Source organism: Protopterus annectens, chromosome 3.part0 (assembly GCF_019279795.1).
Source record: "Protopterus annectens isolate FY-2018-M chromosome 3.part0, PAN1.0, whole genome shotgun sequence".
Classification (NCBI taxonomy): domain Eukaryota; kingdom Metazoa; phylum Chordata; order Ceratodontiformes; family Protopteridae; genus Protopterus; species Protopterus annectens.
In genome coordinates this window covers 640,658,078-640,674,236 of record NC_056731.1, presented here as the reverse complement: position 1 = coordinate 640,674,236, position 16,159 = coordinate 640,658,078, and the positions used below count along the sequence as shown (strand labels likewise).

Sequence of the window (16,159 nt, the reverse complement as noted above, 5' to 3'; positions counted from 1 at the left end):
TCGCAATACTGCTTCTGCATCGGACCATGCGGCAAAAAAGACTGAGGATATGACGTCGGTCATGCGCATTTGTACCCTGACGTCCTGATGTCAGACAAATGCGCCTTGACCGACGTCAGCCTTATACTTTGGTATTCGGGCCGACTGGGACAGCGGACTACCCAAGTGTTAGGACTGCAGCAATGTGAGATGAAGAACATCAATTAGATCCTGCACAAACAACTCAGAACCTTAAATTTGGCTACATGGCAGATAATATAGCCACTCAGAACACACCTCTCTCTAAAGATGTTTTGGATGTCATTTTGGAAGCCAGGAGGCCCAGCACCAGGAAATCTTATGCAGAAAAATGGAAGAGATTCTGTGCCTGGCAAGGTCTTGAAACACTTGTTCCAAATATTCCTCAGATTTTACAATACCTAACAGATGTTGGACAAAGGCCTATCCTTCTCATCAATTAAGATCCATGCCTCTGCCATTTCAGCTCATTACAATACCGAACCTCCTATTTTCTCTCATCCACTGATAAGACAGTACCTCAGAGGGGCAAAAAACATAAGACCCCCAAGCAGTGCATCGATACCTACATGGGACCTCAACTTTTAGAAAAGCTCACACTGCCTCCTTTTGAGCCAGCCAATACAGCTGATATAAAATTCTTATCATGGAAAACTGCTCTGCTCCTAGCAATAACTTCAGCAAGAAGAGTCTCAGAGTTACAGGCATTAACTGAAGTGGAACCTTTTATCATTTTTCATCCGGACAGGGTTTCTCTAAGGACAAACCCAACATTTATGCCAAAGGTAGTATCCAGTGTGGCTCTTAACCAAACCATTAATTTGCCAACATTTTATCCAAATCCCCAGAATAAAAAGGGAGAGACTTCTGCACTCTTTGGACATACACAGGCAGCTACGCTTCTACTTGGACAAAACAAAAGCTTTCAGAAAAACTGAGCAAATGTTTGTAGCATATGCTGCAGGATCACAAGGAAAGGCTATCTTAAAGCAAACTATTTCAAAATGGATAGGACACTGTATTCGTTTCTGCTATGCACAGCATGGCAAGTCAGTGCCTAAGAATATTAGGCCACATTCTACCAGGACAGCAGCCACTTCAGCAGCCTTTCTCAGAGGAGTACCAACCAAGGAAATTTTGGAGGCTGCAACTTGGAGTTCAGTGCACACTTTTACCAAGCATTATCACTTACCTCTTTACTCTAAATCCAGAGCAGGCTTTGCCAGTGCAGTTCTGCAGGGCCTCATAGCCACTCCTAATCCTATTTAGATCCAGCCGCCCTACCTCAGCTTTGGGATTCAACCCAAGTGTAATGACTGCAACAGTGAATAATAACTATAAATGTAGATGTTTGAGTGTATTCACTGTTGCAGTCCAGGTTACCCACCCTTCATCCCCCTTTCTTTGCTGGGACTTATCTATACTTCTCTATCCTATACAACCTATGTGGTGTATCTGCTTGTAGATGAAGGTATTGTTTTTATTCCACTGTATGTTTTTTATAAGCAATATGTATTGCCTACCTTCTTGGGGGCACCTAACATCTGGGGGAAGAAAAACTGAAGAAACTGGTATCGGCTGCATCTTATATACCCCTGGCACACTGAAGTCAAGGAAGAGGCGACAGCAACCGACGCCAGACCAGGACTTTGGAATTCAGGCCGACTGCGGGTAGCCTGCCAGCAGGATAACCCAAGTGTAATGACTGCAACAGTGAATACACTCGGACATCTAGATTTATGTTAGGTACACAAAGTACAGTTTTGTACCTACCATAAATGTAGATGTTCAAGTGCTCATACAGCTGCAGTCATTACAGATGGGTTATCCATGGTGGGGAATGTGTCAGGCTCTTCAGGAGCGGATACCAGTGTTGTCTTGGCCAGTCTGGAGCAATGAGAATTCATTTTCGGCCTCTCTGCTCTGGCTTTTAATAGAACTTTGGGCAGCAGAGGAAGAGGCGGGAAGGCATAGACTGTCAATGTTGTCCAATTGAAAGAAAATGCGTCCACTTTCCAGGCCTGTGGATGATAGGTCCTTGAACAAAATTTTTTCAACTGGTAATTTCTGTGGGTAGCGAAGAGATCTATGTCTGGCTGTCCCCATGCCCGAGTTATCTTTGTGAAAACTTGAGGATGCAACTTCCATTTGTATGGATCTGTCATATTTCTGCTTAGGTTGTCTGCCAGTGTGTTTTCCTTCCCTGGAAGAAATTGTGCTTGCATTTGAATTTGCAATTCCAGTGCTGTGTTCCATAGGGTCATGGCTTGCCTGCACAGGGGGTATGAATGAGTCCCCCCCTGTTTGTTTATGTACCACATCACTGTGCTGTTGTCTGTCCTTATCAATAGCTGGCCTGGATGCAGTAGGTCTTTGAAGGTCATAATAGCATTTTGCACGGCTAGCATTTCCTTTTGGTTGATGTGTAGGTGCTTCTCTTTTTGGGACCATTTTCCCTGAATGCATTGATCTGTCATTTGTGCTCCATAGGCGTAGTCTGAGGCGTCTGTTGTGATGATTTGAGTTGCTTGAGGTACACAGAAAGGGAGACCTGTGTTTCTTTGACAAGCATGAGCCCACCACAAAAATTCCTTTTGAAGGCATGGAATGAGTGGTATGATTGTTTCCAAGCTGTGGCTGTGTTGAGACCATAAGTTTTTTAGGTACCATTGACGTTTCCTCATATGCAGCTTTGCACATGGGATTAGTAGGATGCAAGATGCCATGAATCCCAGAGCCTGCAGGACTTTCCTTGCAGTTAGCCTGGTGAAAGTTGCCATTTTGCTGAAGTATTGAGACAGTTGCCCTTGTTTGTCTGGCTTGAGGTAGGCCATCTGGGTGGTTGTATTCAAGCTGGCACCCAGGAAAATTATTTGTTGAGAGGGTATTAGTTTTGATTTCTTTTTGTTGACTGTGAATCCCAGGTAGTTCAACAGTTTTATTACAAACGCCAGGTGCTGCAGTAGTATGTCCTTGCTGTCCGCTTGGATCAGGCAGTCGTCCAGATATGGGTAGATTTGTATTCCTTGTAGTCTGCAGAAGGCGATTACTGATGCCAGGCATTTCGTAAACACTCTGGGCGCAGTAGATAAGCCAAAGGGCAATGCAGAGAATTGGTAATGGGTTGAACCTGCAAGAAATCTGAGGTATCTTCTGCAATCTTGTCTGATAGGGACATGCAGGTATGCCTCCTTGAGGTCCAATGCTACCAGCCAAGACTCCTTGCCCAGCATGGGAAGAAGCTGCTGTAATGTGAGCATCTTGAATTTCGGTACCTGTAGATATGTGTTTAGGATGGATAGGTCTCTAATCTTTGTCTTTCCTTGGTACCAGGAATAGTCTGGAATAAAACCCTTGACCTTGTTCTTTTGCAGGTACATCTTGAATCGCTTTCATGTCCATGAGAGCTGAAATTTGTTTTTGTGCCTCTGCCCTTTGATTTTGTGGCAGGTTCGGCATGCCTCTCATTTTTGGAAGGGTATGAAAGTGGAACCTGTAGCCTCTGTCTATAATGTCCAAAATCCATTTGTCTTTTGTGACAATATGCCAATTTTTCGAGAATAATGCCAGTTTTCCGCCCAAAGGTGCTGCCATTAAAGCTTTGCTTGGCAGGTGTATGGGGAAATCACTGTGTCTGTTTTCTAAATGACTGTGATCTATCTTCTCCACCTCTTGGGGTTGGGTGCTTGCCACTGTCTGGCTCTAAAAGATCCTTGAGGTTGCCCTCTACCCCTTGGGCGTCTGTATCTGCCCCTTTGAGGTCTGTCCGTGGCTGGAAAGGACCAATTTTTTGAAGGCCAGTTTCTGCTGAAACGTGGAGGTTGTACCTGCAGGAAATCTTTCACTGTTTGCATTGATTTCGCTTTTTCCTCAATTTTCTTTAGTACCTCCTCAGCTTTAACACCAAACAATACATCTTTTTGAAGAGGTGCATCTAATAGTTTAGCTTTGACATGATCTGGTAAGGTTTGCTCTTTGAGCCAAGCATGCCTAAGTATAAAAGACCCCGTAACAGTAGCTCTACATGAGGCCTCTAAGGCATCAAAACCACACTGCAAGGTATGCTTACCTACTTGCTCTGCACCATGCAACAAATCCTGCAACTCAGCAGAAGAAATTCCCTGATCCTTTTCTTGGAATCTGAGTAAACTTGGCCTTCCCAGTGAAAGTGTTCCCTCAATGTATGTAGGGTTTCCCCAAAGGAGTAGTCCTCATGGGGGGAGACCGAGGGAATAGACTCCTCTGCATCAGAGTCTTCGAAAGGAGAATAGGCATAATCCTGGTCCTCAGAATGTTCTGAGGTAATAGAAGCTTGATCTGAGGAGGGGTAGTCTTCCTCTAATCTGGGCCTTTTGTCAGAGGGGGGTTGAGAACCCCTGATAAGAGTAATCAAATCCTCAGCCATTTTAAGCATCTGCTTTTTAGGCATGGGGCCTTGAGGGGGGACTGAGGACCCTGTTTTTTGGTTTTCATGGCTGCTTTAGATTTAGTGAAAGCTTTAATAGAGAAGGAGGAAGGCCTGAAGACACCTTGGGAAATGGCAGGCCTGTCTAAATTCTGAGTTTCCCCGCCAAGAGTGGCGTCGGTATCTGCAGTAGGAATGGGGACCGAGGAGCCTGCGACCTCGGGTACTGAAGACACCGGTAATGTAGTGTCATCGGTACTCAGGGCTGCGAGGCCTCGCTGAGCACCGGAGAACCGGTAGTCGGCCTTAGCATGGTCTCAGTAGTCGGTGCGGACCTCGTATGTCGGTCCTTATCTTTGTGTCTTTTGCTCAAAACTGGAGTTGGAGTATCCGATGACATAATATAATTAAATTTTTTGCCAAAATAGTGAAGGGCGAACTCCGCCCGGAGCTTAATAGTGCGCTTGTTGAATCTAGCACAAAAACGGCAGGCCGAAACGTCGTGGTCTGGGCCTAAGCAAGGTATACAGAAAGAGTGGAAATCCTTATGCGGTATTTCCTTCCCACATGACATCGGTCTGAGGCAAGAAAAGTTTCCCCAATGGGGTACTTAGCTTTCAAGAAGACTTCGGCTGAAATACTTTCGTAAATCTCAGGAGCTGGCCGACCGGCACTTGTGAACTGCTTCTGCTTCGGGCACCGCGCGGCAAGAAAGACTGAAGAAAATGGCGTCGGCTGCCTCTTTTATACCCCTGCTGCACTGACGTCAGGGAGGAAGTGACGACAACTGACGCCGGACCAAGACTTTAGAATTCGGCCGACCGAGGACCCGCCTGACGGCAGGATAACCCATCTGTAATGACTGCAGCTGTATGTACGATGAACATCTGTACTGTTCCTATTCTTCTCCCTGCTGAATAGTGATTAAAGGAAGGGAAGAAGGAGAGGCTGGCCTAGGGCTCAGCAATGGAATGTCTGTAGGTGCAGGGCCTGTAGGCTTAAGTGCCATAAAGGCCTGCAGTAAGGAATTGGTGAATGTCTGCCAGTCTGGAGTAGCTTGAGGCACAGGGCTCAAGTGTTAGTTTTTTTTTTTCCCCTTAGTTGGCGTTGGTTTAGGAGTTGGCCTAGTAGACAAGGTCTGGGCTGGAGCAGAAGGAATCTCGGTCGACCTACCAAGTACTGGTTCTCCCTCGACATCAGTTGAGGCTGGCATCTGGGTCGGCTCCGCTGACGTGCTCGCGCTCTCTGTAGCTGCAGTAATGGCCTCTTCCAGAGGATACGTCGAAGCTGACGGAAGAATCGACTGTCCCTCTGCCCCTAAATCAGTAGTCGGTAGGATGTCCGATGGCATAATGACAATGAGAGTATGCCTGGAAACCTTGACCTTCTTCCTCGGTTGTTCGGTTTGGATGGCCGACTCTGGATCCATCCTGCGAGCAAGGCATTTCAATCTTTGATTCTCAAGATACAAATTTAAAGCTGCCACATGGCTGCGGAGGGTTTTTGGTATGAATGACTGACAAATGGAGCAGGCCTTATGGTCGTGCTCCTAACCTAAGCAAAACACACACTTGTCATGTGAATCCTTATGCGGTATCTGACACCCGCAATTACATTTGCTCTTTTTCTAAGACATTGGCTAAATAGCTGAAACAAAACCTATAGCAACCAAGCTCAAGTAGTAAGAAAAATGAAAACCCCAGCGGAGTACTCATCTTTTTTGAAGTCTTCAGCGTAAGGAGTGGAATGGTCAAAGCGTACGTTCTCTGTAGCTGAAAAGTTCTGAGGTCTGTGCGTGCAGACGTCACATTTATAGTCCCTGGTTTATGGCCCTACATGTAACGTCCCACGCACCTACAGCAACCAGGCTTAAGCTTTTGTATAGGAGCCAATGTCAGACCACCTGAGGACTGGAAATCCCAAAATATGAATACTGCAACATAGGAATAGAAGGACATCAAACTTTGCACTAGGTGACCAAATGATTCCTAGACACACGACACAAAGAGTGGATGTATCTTCTGTGTGTGTGTGTGTTGGAGGGGTTGTCCTGTGGCTGCATTTGTCATACTTTTTGAAACATAAGGCCTTTCCTGTCTTGCTTTTGCCTATAACCATAAACATATGGAAATACAGGACTACACACCTAAAGCTGTATGGCTCATTTAGGTAGGAGTGACAGAGAAAAAAATACTTTTTTTTAAAACTAAACTAAGCACCAAAAAAAAGTACACTATTAGTCCTAAATGGCTAACCTAACTACATAATAAAATGGAAAAAGGGTACTCATCTGCCATAATTTCCAAATGACAAAAAATTACTGAGCTTGGGAAGGCCTTGAGACAGTGTTCATTTTACAGTAAATAAGATCTGGAGAGAAAGACAGAAATGTGCAGCATTATGGGAGTGAGGGAAGGGATCTGAGCTTGGGAGAGCTCTATACATGGAAAAAATGCATGCTGTCTACAATGACCAGTCCTGCCTTTAAAATGGACTGACTGGATCATGAAGAAAGTACAGTTTTGTACCTACCATAAATGTAGATGTCCGATAGGTATGCATCTGCAGTCATCACATATGGGTTGTCCTGCCTCAGGCAGCCCTTCGGTCGGCCGGATTCCAAAGTCTGGGTCCAGTGTCGGCTGATGTCGCCCTTTCCCCGACGTCAGAGCGCCTGGGGTATAAAAGCATCAGCCGACGCCATCTTCCTCAGTTTTTCTTGCCCCAGATGCCAGGTGCCCTCTATGGAAGGCTAAATTTGGAGAAATGCAATAAATTCCAAACATGCACAAAAATATATACATATATAAAAACAAATACACCATAATAGATAACCCCAGCTAGCTATGAGAGGGGAATGTACCCAAGAATACCACAGAGGGGAAGGAGGGAGGGTAAACCTGACTGCAGATGCATACCTATCGGACATCTACATTTATGGTAGGTACAAAACTGTAATATGTCCTTCAAGGATGCATCTGCAGTCATCACATATGGGTAGAATACCATATCCAATCTGGGGGTGGAGGATCTATGTAAAGGATGGTGTAGCTAAAATGCCCTTCAGGACTGCTGTAGCAAAGCCTGCTCTGGATCTGGAATATAAAGGTAAGTTGTAATGCTTGGAAAATGTATGCACGGAGCTCCATGTAGCAGCTTCTAGAATGTCCTTGGTAGCCACCCCGCTTAAGAAGGCTGTGGAGGTGGCTGTGGCTCTGGTCGAATGAGGTCTAATGTTAGGAGGCACAGTTTTTCCATGAAAGGAGTAACAGAAATGAATGCAATTCCCTACCCATTTTGAAATTGTCTGTTTTGAAATTGCTTTTCCTTGTGCACCAGCAGCATATGCTACAAACAACTGGTCAGTTTTTCTGTAATTTTCTTGGTACTGTATCATATGAAATTGACAGTTTAAAGCCCTCATAGCAAGGGTAGCAGAAGTATACACTTTTTTTACCCCATCGCTCTAAAGCCCTGGACTCCCTTTCAGAGGGGAGTGGACTTTTTGTAGTGGCAGCTGTAACCCCTTTAGGGCCCTGGGAAATAGTTTCTGGATCAGCAGAGTGGGCCTTGTAAAGGAAAAGATGTGATTCCGGGACCCTGTAGTACCTATCAGGTTTGGCAGGAGCCGGAGGGAGAGTGTCAGGGGTTGTGCTAGATTCCGAGTACACATCATCAATGACATTCAAAACAGGGGGAATAGCCAAAGGTCTATGCTGAGGCAAATGCAAGAAGGTCCTTAATCTCTTCCTGGAATCAGAGAATTCCTGGCCCTGCCATTGGAAATGCTCCCTCATAGTGTGCAAAGTTTCCCAAAAGACAGTTCTGCAGGAGGGGAGGCAAGGGATAGATTCCTCTGCATCTGAATCCTCAGAGGCAAAAAGCCTCCTCCTGGTAGTCCAGGAGGGCAGAGCCAGCAGAGGCCTCATCTGAGGAGAGGGATCAGAGGGCTCAACCCTGGGCCTTTTTGCTGTAGAAGGTTGAGAGCCCCTGTCTGGATGAGGCTGAGAGCCCCTAATTAATGAAATAAGGTCCTCTGCTAGACTAAGGATCTGAGAACCTGTAGTGGGTCCCTGAGGGATAACCCTGGGAGGCATAGATTTTGAGTGTTTAGCAGCTTTAGCCCTAGAGAATGCCTTAATAGACATGGATGCAGGAGGCCTGGCTGCACCACATGCTGGTGTAGTTTTGTCTAAGGGAATGATGTCGGAAGGTTCCTGGACACCAGATTCCAAAGGAGATTCAACAACCGAGACAGTAGTGGCCTCCGGGGCCGAGGTTGTCGGTTGTACGGTTTCGGTGGACGGAAGTACCAAGGATTCGGTTTCAGCCGAAACCGAGACACTCGCGGTAGGCCTGGCTGCGGTTTCAGCCGAAACCGCGGACTGCGGGTGTCGGTCCTTGTCCTTGCGTTTCTTCATTAAATGTGAAGTCGGAGTCTCCGACGACATTTTGTAAGCAAAACTAGCCCCCAAAAATTCCTCTGCAAACTCCGACCGACGTCTTAGAGTGCGCCGGTTGAAGGAAGCACAGGCGGAACAGGCCGAGACGTCGTGGTCTGGGCCTAGGCAAGGTAGGCAGTAAGAGTGGAAATCCTTATGAGGTATTTGTTTGCCACAAGTTAAGCAACTATTAACTTTATCTGACATCGGCTGAGGCAAGAAAGAGTCCCCAACAGGGTACTTAGCTTTTGAAGTCTTCGGTTTAGCTGAATTACAGGAGCTGGCCGACCGGCACTTGCGAACTGCTTCTGCTTCGGGCACCATGCGGCAAGAAAGACTGGGGAAGATGGAGTCGGCTGACGCTTTTATACCCCAGGCGCTCTGAAGTCGGGGAAAGGGTAACATCAGCCGACGCCGGACCCAGACTTTGGAATCCGGCCGACCGAAGGGCTGCCTGAGGCAGGACAACGAATATGTGATGACTGCAGATGCATCCTTGAAGGACATCCACACACAGCTCCTCTCTTGCACGGCTTTAACCATCACAACCAAGACCACTGTAGGTAGTATGGGTGCAGAAGTAAATTTCATGAGTGGCATTTTGTACTAAAAATTGCACTGACCCTAAACAAACTGAAGGAAAGTTCTGTGCGGACTCCAGACAAAGATAAGTCATAAGATGTCAATCATTCTTATCACCATTATGCAGGTGCCCTACAGGAGCACAAACAAGATCACCTGAAGTGTCATCTTTAAAAATCTGACAAATGATGGGCTTGATGAAGCTGAAAGGGTTCAGGCTTTGATGCAACCCTTCCACTTCTTTCAGAACTATGATGCACAAGTACAACCTGGGGTCTCAATGTGAAGAAGGGACAGATTATAAAGCTCCTTTGAGAACAGTTGAGTCAAGGCCTGTGTCTAGAGTGCTTGCACTCTGAATGAAGCCCTTTCTGGGGGTAGACCTCAAAGCACTATGACTTGGCTCTGTGTGACTATGTCAAATGCATAAATTAAAGTTTCCCTGTAATTACTTTTCAAGTTCAAACAAACTTAAAAGATTTCTCTAGATGATACTATGGTGACTGTTAGGATAATGGAATGGTCTTCTTGGCTGAAATTTTGGCTCCATGAAAGCTTCTTCCTCAGATACTCTCTAAAGTGTTTTTGGGGGGGTGGGGGGCCATGGGGGTGGAAACTAACAGCCAGTCTAGAGAGGACTGTAAGAGTTTCACAGTATCTTAAAAAGGAGAGGGCCATCTGGTGAGGCTAGGGAGAATATAAAGGGTGGCTCTACACCATGTCATATCCCCACCAAGACATAAACTGGGAAAATGCCTCGCCCAAGCCCTACATCATTAGCCAAAGGGGAAACGGGTGCAAATTTGCACCTTTACTAGTCAAACGAAAATTTACCGGAAATAAGGACCTGGAGCAGTTGAAAAGGACTTATTTCCTGAAGGATGTGACCAAGGCTAGCCGCCACCTTCTTTGGTTCTTTGACAGAAGTCAAGCAAAGATAAGGGTCTGTGCATGGTACCTTCCAATGATCCCATTCTACACATTTTAAAATGTCTTCATCTTACTGGTAGGTAAGCTAAGAGTTTCCCCTGACATCTGTGTGTGGCCAGGTTAAACTGCAGTTGCAGCAAAGCTTCTTTTTATGCTTCTCTCTTACACAGTAAAGGTAAAGTCAATGAGAATCTTAGCTCACTGCTTTGTAGCCACAGAAATGCTCTCATTGCTTTGGTTACTTTAGGCACAGAACAGAGGAACTCTTTTATGATGTTAGTCAGGATAAAGACCTGAACACTGCAAATCACAGAAAACAAGTAGTAAGCCTAAAGGACTATGTGCATTCTTCTAGTGTTACTCTGTGCAACACAGTGTATGATGACACAGACACAAGCTTTAGAAGAAAATGAAAAGTCCAAATTGACAAATTGGAACAGAAATAGGATGGACTCAAGTGAATCACAGACCTAAGAGAGAAGGGCTCCAATGTTAGGTCTTTCTATTCAGGTTATGACTGTTCTGCAATATTTAGAAGACACCCACTTAATCTGCATCAAAATGTTCAATACATGCCCTGTGAAATCTGAAGATGCACTAGACACTTGTAAGATCTTCATATATCTGCTGACTTAAGCTACATACCTCAGACACCTGGCCATGTAGTTTAGAAATCTGCATCAGGTACTCCTCAGTAATGTTTTTGGGGAGATCACCCATCCACATACAAACAGTAGGCTTCGATGGTTCAAATGACAGCTGAAAAAAAGGAGAAAAAAAAGTGTTTTATGACATTCAAATCACAACAAAACTGCACATTTAATACCTTGCCATATAGCTCTGATATGGTACAGAGGTTAATAAAAGAGCCGAAGGTTGATTCTGATCATCTTTGATAACCTTCATGACTGACAACTTACATTTGGGTTTCAAAGCCAATGATACAAATTTGTTATGAAAGCAACTTCAGAGGACTGGCAGAGATATCAACTATATACAAAGGACAGCAGTAGTTACTCAGTCTTGGTGCTTCAGCCACCTGGGTGTGATTTTTCCAACATATGCACAGATTTCTTATCCCATTAAATCCTGGGCAGCAGAAAGGCTTATTAATCCACCCTCTTTCCTGAGGTCTTCCATGACGGGAAATCACTTGCCTCCTGAAAGCTTTTTTCCAAAATCTTACAGTAAAAACAAGCTTCATAACATATCCAATACCTGGTAATGCGAGTTACAAAAAAAAAAGTAAAATATGAAACCTCTTTGGCAGACAATGGGTTACACACTGTGTTAATATCATAGGTCTGTCTACGGACGTTTTTAGTTTGCAGATCTATGAAACATTTGGATTTTTAGTTGCCAAAAATTTAAGGCAGTGTGTTCTATGAAAATCTACTGTTACAGGTAAGTGGAACTTAACTGTCCTGTGTTCAGCAAATACACTGCCTTACTGGCATACCGGTAGATTCCCAAAGCTTACCCAACTGGGGAAGAGAAAGTATAAGGGTCTAGGAGCCCCTGGAGAATGATCCTAGTGAGACCTGCTCTGGATTTAGAGAAGTCATGCAATTTGTAGTGTTCCACACAAATATGACCCAAAGACCAAGTTGCTACCTCTAGAATGCTTCAAGTCTAGCCCTTTCCAAAATGCTAGTGAAGACGGAAAAGGCCCTAGTGGAATGTGCCTATACCTTGCCTGGATGTGCCTCATTATGGTGGATGTAACAAAAACAATATTAGAGGACAACTTAAGTGCAACTGGTTTGTTTAGAGCCAGGTTAGCTGGTCAGTGCTCAATAGAAGGAAGTAAAAAGCTTTTCAGCCTTCCGAAAGGGCTTTGTCCTGGAAAGGTAGGAATGGCTAGCACTTGCCTCTCTGGCAACACTGCTCCTCAAATGAAGTGTGACAAATCTATCAATATAGATTACACTGGCCTCAAAGGGGATAAAGGAAATCTTAGAAAAGATACTAAACTGTTTTGTCTATTAATAAATTACTTATTTGAAGAAAGGGAGCACTGGCCACAGGGATTCCAGGGGATAGAAGGTGCTGGGTCTGACTTCTGACATACCAACAAATTTTACTCATGAAATGACAGGTCCAGGATAACAAGAGAATCAAGGACACATTCCATCAAATAGTCATTATGGATTCTCTACACAGACGACTTTCTTCTTGGAAAATCCACAAAACACCATCTGATAAGACATGATTATGACATCAGAAATAAAAGGCATTATTAAGCAGGAGTCAATTAAGCAACCCAGAAATATCAGTCTTTATGAAGGTGCCAAACATGACTTCCAGAGGCTCAAACTGAACTCTAGCTAGCAGAGGAAGGCCAAGACCAACTCTTGCAAGTCCAAGCACCTGGAAACCTACTCTACAGGAATTTGCAAGTCTTCCAAGTATGGAAAAAAAAAAAAAAAAAAAAAAAAGAATGGCTGGAGTCCCAACAGTGGGACATAACCAAGACAAGGTAACTGGTACACACTCATGGCGCAGTAGAAAGCCTAAAAGGCAAACAAACCCAAAAGTGCAGACCAGACACCAAAAATCTTAGAAAAAGAAAGGGACTAATAACAGTCTCCATGAGAGCTCTGATTTAGGCAGAAGGAAAAAATGGGGAGGAGGAGATTTCTCAATCTTTCTGAAAGAAGGACATGTTAAAGTACTCCGGTGACTGGCATTTGCCAGACAAAAGGAGGGAATAACAAAGTCAGGTCTGGTGGGAGAGAAGGTGCTCCCTAGAATGGAAGTGACTGATGTTAACACTGATACCCGAAATCCCTTTCAATGTGGTAGAGCACTCATTTGTCAGGAACCAGTGATGGCCAGGCCACCTTGCTCAGAGTGAACTCTAGAGACAAGGCACCTCAAGAGAGGACTTGAAAAAGACAGGTGCCACATCTCGGTATATTCACAGGAGAAAAGGAGGTTTATCCTTTTATAGTAAAGAAACCCCTCTTGTTAGGCTTGGAGGAGGACTAGACCTGCCATTAACCTAAGGTACCTTAGTTTAGTTCGACTGGAACCTCTGTTTGGTAAACCGTCAAAAATAACCCTACTTATAGGAGGAAAACTAGAGAAAATGAAACATTTTCAAGTCTTACCTCCACTCACTTCTGTCATCCCACTGATTAAGGGTCTGATTAGCTGCCTAACAAAAAATACACTATCAGACAAGTACCACATACATAACCTCAGGAATAAACTCATCAGAAAGACAGACTATATCAACAAGCATACCTCTTATATCATCACTGAAAATGCTGCATTTCTAGGACTAGAAAAAGTCCCCCCAGGTCACTTTCTAAAGCAAATTTTGAGACAAATGAAAAAAAAAAAATAAAATGTCCGACACAGATATTTTGCTCTGCAGGTAATGAGGCAGCAACTTCTTAATATAAATTTACACATGCAACACTGGTAGAAAAAAAAATCACTACCATGCTGGAATGAACCAAACTGCTTCCCTAAGACGTTAGGCAATTATCTAATCTATCTGAAGTGAGTTGATTTAAAGAAAAAGTCTTTTCCATAGGTTCATAGGTGTATACTAAGCTAACAACCACTATGGCCTTTAAAAGTTTAGATGTGCAACCCAAACGTGACCCACAAATTTGATTTATATTTGACTTATAGAGGGGTTTTACTGACTGCTTCTGTCCATGAGGAACATAGCAACCAGACTGAGGGCGAATTTTGGCTATCACTGCACAAAGATTTAGCTCGGAGTAAAAATTACTTGTATGTGCATCTCGAGCAGAACCAATCTGGTTAACAATAGGAAAAATGATGCTCCTTAAGACTGAACCTGTAAGCCATCCTAAAAACTACAGACCGATAACTTGCTTTCCGACTACGTACAAACTACATACTGGAAATGACGCAGACACACTTTATAGTCATTTAGACAAAGACTCAATCATGGCAATAGAACAAAAGGAAATAATATGGAAGAAAAGAAAGTACAGTTTTGTACCTACCATAAATGTAGATGTCCGATAGGTATGCATCTGCAGTCATCACATATGGGTTTGTCCTGCCTTAGGCAGCCCTTCGGTCGGCCGGATTCCAAAGTCTGGGTCCGGCGTCGGCTGATGTCGCACTTTCCCCGACGTCAGAGCGCCTGGGGTATAAAAGCATCAGCCGACGCCATCTTCCTCAGTTTTTCTTGCCCCAGATGCCAGGTGCCCTCTAAGGAAGGCTAAATTTGGAGAGATGCATTTAAAAATCCAAACATGCACAATAATATAAAAACAAATACACCATAATAGATCCCCCCAACTAGCTATAAGAGGGGTAAGTACCCAAAAAATACCACAGAGGGGAAGGAGGGAGGGTAAACCTGACTGCAGATGCATACCTATCGGACATCTACATTTATGGTAGGTACAAAACTGTACTATGTCCTTCAAGGATGCATCTGCAGTCATCACATATGGGTAGAATACCATAGCCAATCTGGGGGTGGAGGAACTATGTAAAGGATGGTGTAGCTAAAATGCCCTGCAGGACTGCCGTAGCAAAGCCTGCTCTGGATCTGGAATATAAAGGTAAATTGTAATGATTGGCAAATGTATGCACGGAGCTCCATGTAGCAGCTTCTAAAATGTCCTTGGTAGCCACCCCTCTTAAGAAGGCTGTGGAGGTGGCTGCGGCTCTCGTGGAATGAGGTCTAATGTTAGCTGACACAGTTTTTCCATGAAAGGAGTAACAAAAACGAATGCAATTCCCTATCCATTTTGAAATTGTCTGTTTGGAAATTGCTTTTCCTTGTGTACCAGCAGCATATGCTACCAACAGCTGGTCAGTTTTTCTGTAACCTTTAGTTCTGTCCAAGTAGTAGCGCAACTGTCTGTGTATGTCCAGGGTGTGCAGAAGTTTCTCCCCTTTGTTTTGTGGGTTTGGAAAGAAGGTAGGCAAGTGAATAGCTTGATTTAATGAAACCCTGGATACTACCTTTGGCATAAATGTAGGATTGGTTCTCAATGAAACTCTGTCGTGATGAAAAATAAGGAATGGCTGTACTGCCATAAGGGCCTGTAACTCAGATACTCTTCTTGCTGAGGTTATGGCCAGAAGGAAAGCAGTCTTCCAAGACAGGAACTGTAGTTCTGCAGATGCTGCTGGTTCAAAGGGTGGCAGTGTTAGTTTTTCCAACACGAAGTTAAGGTCCCAAGTAGGTAGAGGTGGTTTCCTTGGAGGATTGATGTTTTTGATTCCTCTTAGAAACTGTCTTAGGAGAGGATGAGAGAAGACAGGTGGATCAGTATTGTACTCTGCTGAAATTGCTGAAGCATGAATGTTAATGGAAGAGTAAGACAGACCACTGTGGAACATTTCTGCCAAGTATTCCAGGATATGTGCCATGTTCATCACTGTCGCATCTAGGCCCTTTGTGGTGTTCCAAATGTGAAATCTTTTCCATTTTGCTGAATATGCCTTTCTTGTGGAAGGCCGGCGAGCTTCCATAATAATATCTTTCACTCTCTGGGATAGCTTGTCCTGAGGAGGAGTCAAGGTATTTTCCAGGCTGTTAGTTGCAAGTTTTTCAGGTTGGAATGCAGAGTTTTGTAATTGTGCTGTGTCAGTAGAAGTGGCCATAGAGGAAGAGGCCATAGTTTTGTGCATGACAGGCTCTCTAACAGTGGGTACCAGTGCTGTCTTGGCCAGTCTGGAGCTATCAGAAACACTTTTGGCTGCTCTGTCCTGATCTTCAGTAAAACCTTGGTCATTAATGGGAGAGGTGGAAATGCATATACTGCTAGAGTTCTCC

At 44.3% G+C, this 16,159-nt stretch overlaps 1 protein-coding gene across 1 annotated transcript in view; it reads right to left on the bottom strand.

The window, feature by feature from the left end:
- LOC122796505 (calcium homeostasis endoplasmic reticulum protein-like) overlaps window positions 1-16,159 on the bottom strand; it is a 755,064-nt gene that overhangs the window by 381,589 nt on the left and 357,316 nt on the right. The window contains exon 2 of the mRNA XM_044065037.1: window positions 11,023-11,136. Within this exon, the coding sequence (XP_043920972.1) occupies window positions 11,023-11,103 (81 nt within the window). The 5' untranslated portion in view covers window positions 11,104-11,136. The remainder of the gene's footprint in view (window positions 1-11,022; window positions 11,137-16,159) is intronic.